Source organism: Tubulanus polymorphus, chromosome 2, assembly GCF_964204645.1.
Source record: "Tubulanus polymorphus chromosome 2, tnTubPoly1.2, whole genome shotgun sequence".
NCBI classification, from domain to species: domain Eukaryota; kingdom Metazoa; phylum Nemertea; class Palaeonemertea; order Tubulaniformes; family Tubulanidae; genus Tubulanus; species Tubulanus polymorphus.
In genome coordinates, this window is record NC_134026.1 from 6,388,593 (window position 1) to 6,400,415 (window position 11,823).

The 11,823-nt window shown below is 35.5% G+C and overlaps 1 protein-coding gene across 1 annotated transcript in view; it reads right to left on the reverse strand.

Annotated features, from left to right (window-relative positions):
• LOC141898331 (laminin subunit alpha-1-like) overlaps positions 1-11,767 on the reverse strand; it is a 34,876-nt gene extending 23,109 nt beyond the window's left edge. The window contains exons 1-21 of the mRNA XM_074784179.1: positions 11,668-11,767; positions 11,414-11,529; positions 10,696-10,913; positions 10,009-10,175; positions 9,613-9,756; positions 9,058-9,254; positions 8,806-8,980; positions 8,453-8,581; positions 8,225-8,356; positions 7,944-8,030; positions 7,564-7,743; positions 6,921-7,127; positions 6,514-6,564; positions 6,335-6,423; positions 6,086-6,164; positions 5,878-6,003; positions 5,321-5,520; positions 4,767-4,944; positions 4,279-4,487; positions 3,741-3,806; positions 1,123-1,414 (exon numbers count right to left, since the gene is read on the reverse strand). Coding sequence (XP_074640280.1) covers positions 1,123-1,414; positions 3,741-3,806; positions 4,279-4,487; positions 4,767-4,944; positions 5,321-5,520; positions 5,878-6,003; positions 6,086-6,164; positions 6,335-6,423; positions 6,514-6,564; positions 6,921-7,127; positions 7,564-7,743; positions 7,944-8,030; positions 8,225-8,356; positions 8,453-8,581; positions 8,806-8,980; positions 9,058-9,254; positions 9,613-9,756; positions 10,009-10,175; positions 10,696-10,913; positions 11,414-11,529 — 3,042 coding nt within the window. The 5' untranslated portion in view covers positions 11,668-11,767. The remainder of the gene's footprint in view (positions 1-1,122; positions 1,415-3,740; positions 3,807-4,278; positions 4,488-4,766; positions 4,945-5,320; positions 5,521-5,877; positions 6,004-6,085; positions 6,165-6,334; positions 6,424-6,513; positions 6,565-6,920; positions 7,128-7,563; positions 7,744-7,943; positions 8,031-8,224; positions 8,357-8,452; positions 8,582-8,805; positions 8,981-9,057; positions 9,255-9,612; positions 9,757-10,008; positions 10,176-10,695; positions 10,914-11,413; positions 11,530-11,667) is intronic.
• Between the last annotated feature and the right edge of the window lie 56 nt (positions 11,768-11,823).

Consider the following 11,823-nt stretch of genomic DNA (forward strand, 5'->3'; position numbering starts at 1 on the left):
AAGTGCAATGGAGGGCTCTCTGTGGGCACTCTGGGCATATCTAGTAACTTTTGTAGTTGCGGCGATAAGATCTAAGTTCACTTTGCTGTACAGAGGTAATATCATATACACTATTTTGCATCCAACTTTGAGGTATGAGGGTTTCAGGACCAAAAGACGTAACTATATTTTCAACTATTTCACGAGGTCCTTCCGACCGACAAAATTGAAACAAATTGATGGGAAACTGATACCGAATAATTTCTTTTTTCTCTGACCGACTGTGTATAGAATAGCATGCGATGGGAATAAAACGCTATGGGAATTATTATGACATAATTGGCCTCCAATATGACTGTGTTTATAGGATAATAGGCAACCATTTTAGTTAATTGTCTTCATACCAACATTCTATTGTAAACACTATCATCTTATTACTACATACAAATATAGCATAGTTAACTATTACTTAATTCTGCGATCGCCTAATGTAAATGTGAAGGGAAATATTTGAGGGATTCTCAGATTCCAGGCCATAATTATCACTCCCAGATATATGTTGAAAATTACTCGTTTAATGAAAGAAACACATCCCGTGCAGAATAAAACCCGTACATATTTAAGTTATATAATTATAAGATTCTAAGGGAAGATTCCTAGTAAATTATGTGCACCCCTGCAGAGTTCAATAAAAGTCGCAAGAGTACATTCTCAAAGACTCTCAGGGATCGTTTTCCAACCTATTGTCAAAAGAATTGACCTCATTTGGGGAATCTTCTTTCAAGGGAATCATCTATTGAATGGTCATCTATTTATGCATAAACATCGCATTGAGTGCACAATATAAACGATGGATATGTCGAAATCAGAGTATATAGTAAATTCATTGTAGGGGTCTAGATATATTTGAAACTATGTAAACTAGTGCATTTCACAAATCAGAATATGGAAAGTGTATTTCTATCTCCCTGCTAAGATTTAGATATCAAAACTGAATTTAAAAGTAATTCATAATTCTAAATTCATTGAAACAGTTATCAGATATTGAGGATATTGTTATGGGTGAATTAATAAAAATGACTGATATCAAGACCGACAAGCCTTGAGGGGATGGGAGGTGAGAGGGTGACCAGGAGTTTGTACCTGTTTCATATCGAGTGTAATTGTGACCCAGTGATATTCGGAACCCATAGCTATCGATGGACTCTGCCACCATCTCTGACTTCCATCAATCGCGTAATGAATATCGTGACTTTCGAACTCATTCAAACTATTGCTGTTGCACATTCCGCAGTGAATATCGTCCGTTCCCATTTTGTAGACGTGATCGACCAAACGACAGTAAACTTCAGCAGCGTCCTCGCCGCATGTTGCGTTCGCTGTGATCTCGGCATCGGTCGCTAAATTGAAAACTCCCGGAAATAATCCTCCATCTGTAAAACAACAAAATACACATCACAACGAAAGTTCTCAATAAAAATATAATTCCTCGAAAATCATAAGACTTAACAATACTCATAATTATGTAGCCACTTCTTTCGAGATCAGAGGGAATCCATTATATTTCTAACTATGGAAATCTGTACAAATTGTTAATTCATCATTCCAAATTTTGATAAAACTAACCAAATTTAAGTCTACACTTCTTCAGGATAAAATTAGATAAAAATTGATCTACAACTTTTATTCTTTTCAAAAGCTATGTTTCTCATGCAGTCATTATGTGCAATAAACCCCTTTTTAGCGGACGCAATAAATTTCAGAGTGAATGAAACAATTGTATTTGGTATCTGATATATTTACGGGGTGAAGTGCCATCATTGACCCCTCCCTCATCTGTTCATATGAGGAAACATTTCCAGGTCACAGGCTCACTTAAAACTGCCACAATGAAAGCAGAAAATGACAACACAGAACTAACAAATCAGCAATAGTCTAGTGACATGCTGGAAACAATGTTCTATATATGGAGAAAATTACATGTTTCTAAATTCAGTAAAACATCACTTCCTCATGGTAGTGTCTTCTATCTGTAAATCCATAATCAAAGAAACCTAACTTCCACTTTACAAATATACTTGTATTTATCAGTAATCAAGGGAAGGAGATTTAATGTAAATTACCAAATATAATGTTTAGCTTTTCAAACATTTTATGTTAGATAAAATACTTAGTTGAGTTTTTTAATACATTATTTCTGATCCTAAATATATCAGTCATTTTCAGCATGTATTGAAATGTTTCTTTTTTTGTAAATAATTTAATTTCTAGATATCCCATAAGCTTACTTATTATATTTATAACCCTATTAATATATAGATATCATACGAACACCTTATATCTTATGAACATATTTCATGTATCTGATTTTCACAGCACATTTATTTTTGCTAAAAAGTGGTCAAATCTCATGTAATGAAACAGTTTACACTAAGAGGCTTATTTGATTCTATGATACAATGATCAAGAATTTACCTCAAGAAAGATTTTTTCTTAAGTGACAGGATAAGTTTAAGAAGTGAATGTAAATTTATGAGTAACTTATTTTCGTTTAACTTTAAATAATACAATAGGAAAACTTAAAATCATCTTTATTCACTTACCTGAAATCATTCGTTCATTGAGGGATGAAAACTGAGAATAAACTCCTCCAAACAACAAACAACTTAAAATCAGAGAATATTTCTCCATTTTCCCAGAGTTATGGAGTAATGGGCTAAATATTAGAGAAGCAACCTGAACCCACGTTCATCTCTGAGCTCTCAGATACAGGCTACTAATACTAGCTCCATCTATTAGGATGGTTAGTAATTAACAACCATCTCATCAATCCTTCATTCAGATATTAATAAACAAAACTCGTCAAATAATTATAGAATATTTATTATCATTGAATAAAAACGTTTTGTATAATTTTTTGTCATGATTGAAAAATATCTTTTGTGAGAAAAGTAAAATTGCATCTATCATTGTGCATGTTTTATTGCTATTTACGTTTGTCATTCGAGTGATAAGTGGACGGATGGAGTAACAGACTTTTTAAATATAATCATATATATGAGTTTCTAGTATGGCATTTTTTTTCTGGACGGATATTTTGAAAATATAAAAATATATGTATAAATCTTATACAACGATACTATACTTTGTACAATATCTCTATTAATTAAAGTAATTAACAAACTAATTGATACAGGTATTTCCAGCAGATATTTATAATTTTGCCTCTAGTGTCACAATAGATTATGTTACAATTAATGAATTCATCCATCAACATCAGGAGTTCAAAGTATTGCTATTGCTACTGCTGCAACTTTGTGATTGCACCAGAAGGGTCATTTTGCAGGATTACTACAGTTTTCTAATCATTATGCTGAATATAGAAATACAGTGGAACCTCATTTAAAATTGAATTGATATGATTTGAAACCAATTCATTAATAATATTTGGCAACAGTACACACCATTTTTTGTAGTGATATTTGACTCTGCTTGACAGTTCTGTATTGAATGGGGTTTCACCGTATATTGAGATCTAAGATTACTATTGCTATTGAAATTGATTTCAGATACCAGAGATGTGGCAAAAACACTTACAAATACTTTATACAACAACCACAGCACAGATCTAACATTCAGTTACAGAATGGAGTTGAGTCGGTCGTGACTTCTGAGACAAATGGAAGCCGTGAATGACTACTGGACTGAGATTTCAGTTTTTACGAGCGGCTCTGTTATAAACAGATACACCGGACATTGATGTTATACGACCGTCTCTGGCATCCATTCCTAACATACCGCGTAGTTTAGTGATCTCATCTCTATATCTGTAATATAACAACAAACAATCAGCAAATAGATAAATGAAATAATTAATTCACTGTGACTGCAGGTTAAGTCTCCCTAATAGTGTCCTGAATTACCTTATTAGCCCTAACCCAATACTCGCTTCAAATAGAGTATAATGCTGACCTAAATTGCAGGCTTACCCTTATCTATAAACCATGACCACAAAGTTCTAAATTCATATTTAGGATTTTTAATACAAATTCATGACTTCAACTGACTAACTTGTAGTGACAGCGGCAATGACACCTGTGACAGAGTGATCACCTATGGTCAGCATTGCTGAGTAACCCTAGGGCAGATTGTGTAGAACAGAACTGGTCCCCTGACATAAACAAATCAGTTACATCTAGGGTGGGCACATGGCTGTTTGGTCGCCTGATGTAAACACTAGCAGCTGTGTCAAACTTTTGATATTAGAACTTGATGATAATATGAGTTGAATGAAATTACCTAATAAGGTGCTTATCGATATAATCCTGACAATCTTTTAGTTGTTCTTCTAACATGGTATTTTTAGTGAGTAAATTAGCTCGTTCGTCCTCCAGTTCTTGTTGCGTTGTCAGTGTAAATTCCCGTAGCTGTTTTCGTAAATTCGACCATCTTTCTGGTTGATCTTCCTTTTCGTCAGTGCTCGCCGCGTCAGTTTTAGGTTTCACATTCTTTTAAATTTGAAATTACGCAAGATGAAAAAAAAATAAAGCGTATCATGCAATAAATATTCTAAGAAAGTTGCGCAAATTTTGCTGCTTCAAAACTTCATACGTGTAAGTCAGTCAGATATCTGTGAATTTCATTGTAAAAAAATTTTTATCAAATTTTTATCAAAAGTTAAAATCAGAATAAAATTCACTTTTGATATTTTAAATTTTGTGTATAATTTTCAACTGTTTCTATATTCCTTTCAGCTCACTTAGGATTTACGCGTATTTTATTTTTACCTGACTGTTTTTCAGACGTTCGTTTTCGTTCTCCAATCGCTGCACGTCCGATTTCAGTTTTTCGATTTCCTTCTTATTCGAAGTTTCCAGTTCGTCGTCGTCGATGTAGAAATGAGTTTCGTCGGGCCCCATTTCGTCGTCGGTTAAACCGCGAGCTTCAGCGGTTTGACGTAAATTCCTAGAAAAAATCATCTCTCAAACTTACAACTGATCCGGACAAAAGAGCATCAATGAACAGCAGTATATCAACAATCGCTAAATAGGGACGAACAGCCAAACTTTCTCTTTGCCCTTATGAGTTGATATGTTTGCCTGGATTGCTTGTTTGCTGAAACTGGCAATGGGAAACGCGCAAATTCGTGAAGACCAAAGCTACGAAGGCTATTGAATTTTTTTTTCTATTTATCTTACAGGGATAGATGGGGGCCCAGGATATTCAAAGCATATAATTTCTATAAGTCCCATAAGTCCCAAAGATCTGCCCATGGCACTCAAAATTTTGAGGGTCTTCCAGAAGTCCGTCTCTACCCTGAATGAAGTAGGCCGATTTTCACCTGTAAGCGACTAACAACTGTTCATGTCGTTTCACTGTATTCTTAGCTCGACGTTTAAAACTCTGAGCAGCTTGAGCGAGTTGACCTTCGCGGAATTTATGGGCCTCTTTCAAATCTTTCACCATCTTGTTGACGAATTCTTTGTATTTTTCTGGAGTTGCAGTTTTACCGGGCATCCCGGCGCCGGTATCAACATAATCCTGAAATCCAGGTAAATACATCATATTAGACTAATATCCCATCTGTATTATCACACGCGTAATTACCCTTAAAAACACATAACATAACTAAAACATCTTCTCCCATAAGGAAGACTTGTTCTTTGGAACCAAAATTCTCTTGTTCATTTTCAAAGTAGGAGAACATGTCTATGAAGAAGAATCATTTCTCCACAGTGAATGTTTTGCTTGAAAAATGGTGTTCTTTGTAGAAAGGTTTTGCTGAACATAGACAGAGAAGACTCTGCTTGCTGTGGGGTCAATTACCTCGGATTATTGTGATCTGAGGCAAGCCCAGTAAACATACCCCTACCGGTACATGATATTCATAAAACTTACTGCTATATCTTCGACCCATTTATTCAAACGTGATTTATAGTTATCGTTGACATCTTTCATTTTATTCTGTAGTTTATTCGACTCGTGTTGTAATTCTTCATTCAGTTGTTTCGTTGTTATCAGTTGCTGAAAAACCATGAAAAAAAAACGCCTTAAAACTAGTGTTTTTCCGATGTAAGATTCCTATCCAGATTCTGAAGAAACTTACGGCATTCAGATCAGAAATCTTCTGTTGTTTTTCACGGACGAGGTTTCGTTGAGTCGCCAATTCTTTCTGTAACTCATCCCTAAAATCGAATCCGTTCTCTAATAATTCATTAATCTGACACTGGAGTAAAAACTGGAGTGTTCACATTTTGAAAAATCGTTTTTAAATGTTTCATCATAGGATTTTACCCTCAGAAATCGTAAAATGTCGCATTGACTGGAAATAATGTAAAACAGTAGTAAAACTTACAGTTTCTGTTCTAGTGTTTGTTGTTGGTCTTCGTACTGGTTTTTCATGCGATGAATTTCATTTTCAAAATTTCTCTGGTTCGAAAGCAGCTAAAAATATGTCACAAAATGAAATCTAATGATAATACAAACCACTACCAGTTGCAGGTTACCTGCATTTACATTAACAACTAAACTTACATCTTTTTCAACTGCATTTTTGTCTGGTGTTGAAGATTTATACTGATCAACCTGGAAATGAAAAAAAAATGAAAACCTTTTTGAAATCTGACGATTGGATAAATGGCTGCAATCAGGTTTTGTGTTCTGATTAGTCAGAATAGCAGACAACGTTCGTGTTTCCCATCAAAGTCAAATGTTTTGTGACTTTCTACGATCATGAAAAACCATTCTTCATAATAGAATTATGCAGAATCAATAGTTAACTTCCATCGAATTAGATAAAAGTGCATTAGAGGTGGGTTGATGGTACTCGAAAAATCAGGGATTAATCTTATCGGTTTGCCTTATTAAGGCTTAGACGTTGTTTAGGGATGACAGCTAGATTGATACTAGATTACGTTCAGATGAGTCACTGTGATACGTACATTAATTTTAGGTCTGGCCGTGTGTTCACCAACCATTGATTTGATACGATCAACTTCAGCATCAGGATTACCGAATGAATGGGATATCGGTTGACCACCTTTCACTGCTCCGTACGCTTTCTCAAGATTCTCTACTTGTTTCATCAGAATCGCTTTCGCGTTTACCAGATTCAACAATTCCATGCTCAATTCATCACTTTTAGCAACCTTTAAAACAAAAGCATCGATTCCTTAGACAATTGCCCTACTTGGTGCTGGTGGAGTCAGGGAGTTCAGTTTTGCCTCAGATTACGGGTATACTACCGGGTAATTATACATGATCAAATACCCAAACGCTTACTCAGTATGTGCCACGGACACTGAGTTTCATTTTACCAGTCTCAACCTTACAGTAGTAAGAGACAGGATCTACTATGTTTCACAAACTCTTACTCAGTATTTTTCACCACCACAGGGTAGAATTTTACCAGTCTCAACTTTACCGCAGTAGGGGGCAGAGTCTTCTGTATTTCACAAACTCTTACTCAGTATTTGACACAAATATTGTGGAGTTTTAACAGTTTGAGTCTAGATTAGAATATGCATGAGTCTTAAAGACCTCTTAAATGATATTTTGAGACATTGATTTTATGACGTAATTTACCTCAGCTTTATGAGCTTTAGTTAAACCGAGATAGTTCGATTTTAATGTCACGTATTCATCGGCTAAATCCCTCCTTTCTCTCTCAATCTCTTCCAGTCGTTCTCTAGCGTTTAACGCCGCTTTACGGAATTTATCTCGGTCCAATTCTTGTTTAACGAGATCATTCTCAAGCTGAAGAACCTGTAGAAATAATAACAAATTAAATCTTAATTCTTCCCACCTTCCGAATGGATAACTGACATAGTGACTATTGAAACAAGTTCAGATGTAGGAATTCATTTGATGCTTTTACTATTTCCAACTTTTAAACAGTTAGGCTCAGTGATTTTTCTCAAGAATCTAATTATGAACCACAACTAGACATATACGTAAATATTCACCTTATTCGTAAGTTCGAATTTAGTCTGTTCCATTTCTTCAATCAGTTTATTGTTCTCAATCTGCATGTCTACTAATGTTTTTGACACCTGAATCAAATAAAATCAACTATTAATACAATACATTGTCGTATTTCAGCACCACCTGAACTCAGTTCCACAGTTCTCCAGAATTAAGATGAGTTGATTTCAGATGATTTAACAATAGAGCCAAATTTTTTCCAAGGACTGCGCAACTGTATCCTGAACCTCAGAGTCAAAGAAGAATCTCTCAATTCTCATACCTTCAGTTTTTCTTCCTCTGTCATCAACAGTTGACCGGAGAGGTCAGTTTTCGTTGTGGCTAGGTTACCAAATTTCGCCTGTAACTGGTCGAGTCGATAGTGAAGACGTTCATTTTTATCTTTGAGTTGAAGCTGCAGAAAGAATACCAGTCAAATAATGAATCATTGTTGATTATTTACGGTAGAATCATGAAATGGCTGCACTGAGTTGGATCCTCTTAGACTTACATTCTCCGTTTGAAGACGTCTCATTTCATCCTTCGCGTTTGCCATGTCGGTCGGATTATTCAATGAAACACCGACTCCTAACTGTTTCTTCAAATCGATGATTTCAGCTCTGTATTGAGTCAATAATTGCTACAAAAAACAACAATGTTACAATAGGACAAGACTCTCTCATTCCCTTGATCCAGACACGAGACAATGTCTTAGTGTCGACGATACAGTCTACATTTCCTATAGATCTTTAAAACTCAAGTTAGTCTACAAAACGAGCAAAACCTAGTAAAACTCTTATTATGCACTAAAATAGGACTTTTTCAAGATTTTCGACTAAAATGTAAGTGAGTAAAAATTCTTACCTGAGCGAAGCTGTCGTTCCTGATTGGGAAATTCTTCACCTGAGATATGTGGTTACACGTCCTGAGTATAGGTGTCAGCACTTTGTGGTCGGTGTTTGGTTTGAGACAGACTATAACACGGGTTTTACAATTTCCTCCCAATTCATCTTTCATCAGAGACATCAATTTAGAGTCACTAAATCAAACATTAAAAACGTTTAATTTCTAGATAGAATCGAGCACATTTTAATGAAATGAATGTCAATATTTTACCTGTAATTGATGACTCTATTCGGTGATGGTTGCTGCGCGAGATTCTGAACGGTTTCCATAAATGCGGTCAATCCTTTATTAAGCGTCGGTCCCTCTCTGAGTCGCAGATGCGTCGGATCATCCATTAGTTTCTCCGCTCCAGGCATCTCAATAATGGTGAACCGAGATTTATGAGGAAATGGATCGTCTTTGGTTTGCTGAATATCAAAAGAGTACAGAAAACCCTCAATCATTCACTTCTATTGGAAGCTTTTGACAACAAATCTTAGAAATTCAAAGTCTATTACTTGAATTATCATCTACCTTAAATATAAATCACTAGACCCCAATTGGTTCATTTTAGGAGAAGTCTACTATCAGGACCCAGTTATACAAAAACTAGTCCAAATCAGTTCATTTTGAATAAGTTAAAGAGACTTAAGTCAAATTCGAACTTAGAAATCCTTCGAACTGGGTCCAGGATTTCGACCTGATTAATGTTCTATGTAAAAACAAATTAGAACAAAAGTGAAAACATCAGCGTGTTTTTTGAGCAGCTAGTTTTGTATGTCGTACCAGTTCTAGTTCAAGTTGTATAATCGTGGCAGCAAAATTGATCGCTGGTCCGAAATCAGTGTAAGCGTTAGAGCGACGACTCCAGCCTTGTCTAAACAAGGAAATGGCATCAGAGCCAGTCCTGATCGGCATTGATGTTGAGTGCTGTAATAAAACAAAAGGCAAATACACTTAACTGTAAATAATTCACCGAGTTGAGAACTAGGGAAACAGAAAGTTTTTGAATTAGATTTTTGCAAAATTGAAATATACAATTAAAACAAAAGTATCCTAGAAAAAATATATTTTCTCCTCTGAACCGAGTATTACGCTAAGGCTACATTGATTTTTACAGGAGGTATGAAAGGGCAGTGAGCGGTTTAGAAAGGATTGACCGTTTTTAAAATAAAGTTTGACCTTCACGTTGAATCCTTTCTCGGCTATTTCTTCAATCAGTAGATAGTCGTTGGTTGTTTTTGGAACGACGAGTAAATCACGAACTTGATCGTTATAAACTTCAAACATGCTTAAATTCACCGACGCCGGTTCTTCATTCAACGCAGAATCATACAGATATTTATCATCTGACGAGTAATAGAAAATTCATTCGATGAATTACATGACGAAATAATGATCTAAATGATGAACGATCTCACAATTGATGATATCGGATATTTATCAAATTAATCTCGATCTCATCTTCAGAGAAACAGAAATCTCAGAAATTATTACACAAAACACATCTGTTAATCTGTAATCATCTAGATGAAGCATTATACGTATTCAAGATACGCAGACAAATCACAAAATCATATCTAGTGAAAAAAGTACTACTTCAAGAGTAAGCAAGAACAGTTTTATAGATTGAGAAGATACACAATTTCTGTGTAAGATGAATAAAATGTACATCCTTCAATTTTTTTAAGTTAAATCTTTATATTCTTTTATAAGTCTTTATGGATATCATTATGTAGGCCATAGGTGAAACGTTGCTCCATATAGGTCTACTCATTTATAACAAGAACTTTTTGCTAAAATTATAGTGGGATTTCTAACGTAAAAGTTTTATATCTGAAGGAACAGAGACTAACAGGCTCAACTTACCTAAATTCAACCTTGAGAATAGTTGATCCAGCGCAATTGGCAATATGCCAGATTTATTCATACTTTCACCGGCGACTGTGAATGATTTTCCTGACCCGGATTCACCCATCACGACCAGTGATACGTTAAACCCAGCTATAAACAGATCCAACATCGGATCAACTGATTTCTGATATAAATCATACGTCGATATTTCCTGCCTGTACAACGTCATAAAACTAAAAAAACAAAAACAATGACAATGTGCATAAATTATTTACTGAAGCCAAAGTAGAGTCAGTAACCAGACCTAGTTCTTTCTGGCTGATAGACATTATAAGTAGGCTTGGGTTCATAGCTGTCAGCCCTACAGTCTAGAAGGCCTACCAAGCAAAACGTTTTGTAAAGGGTAAACCCTAATTGTGTGAATACAAGCGAAACAACTTTTGATTGCCATGGCCAATTACCGATTTTTACAGGTTCTAATATGTTGCTGCGGCGAATTTACTTCAATTTCCCCAAAACGTAGTATTCAAAGAAAAAAAAATTCATTCAGTGAATAGGCTTATTGCTGCAGCTTTTGCCACTGCAGTCGCGACACTTCCAACACCACTGGAATTGCAGATAATTTCTTGTGAGTTTGCCCTCCTAAACCGTACCCCTCGGTTCAGATACAACTAAGGAACACGGAAACAGACTTTTTCTGGTCTCTGGATTGAACCTCGAGTGAATATCTTACCTGAAATAACTGCCACCGGGGCCAGTCGCCAGTCTGTGATGGTTGTCAATTTCGAGATTTAAATTACCTTCCCCATGAAGGGAAGGTCTTATACGACCCAGCACGTCTATATTCATCTACAAGTGTTTAAGAATAGAAATTTGACAGAAACCCGGAAGTAAGTTTTTTCCCCTTGATATTGCAAAATCACAATAAAATGTAAATTCAATTCTTATTTTTTGAGCTGACATTGGAAGACGCTAAATTAAACTTACCTTTTTTGTATTAATGAACGGCGCAGTTTGTACGTATCAGGGGAATATTACGTGAAAATAATGAATTTCCCACGATTTCCACAACAACCGGCAGCCATGATGTAAACAATCTGATAGCTCTAGATGGCAGCACTAGACGGTTGTTCCGATTCAGTT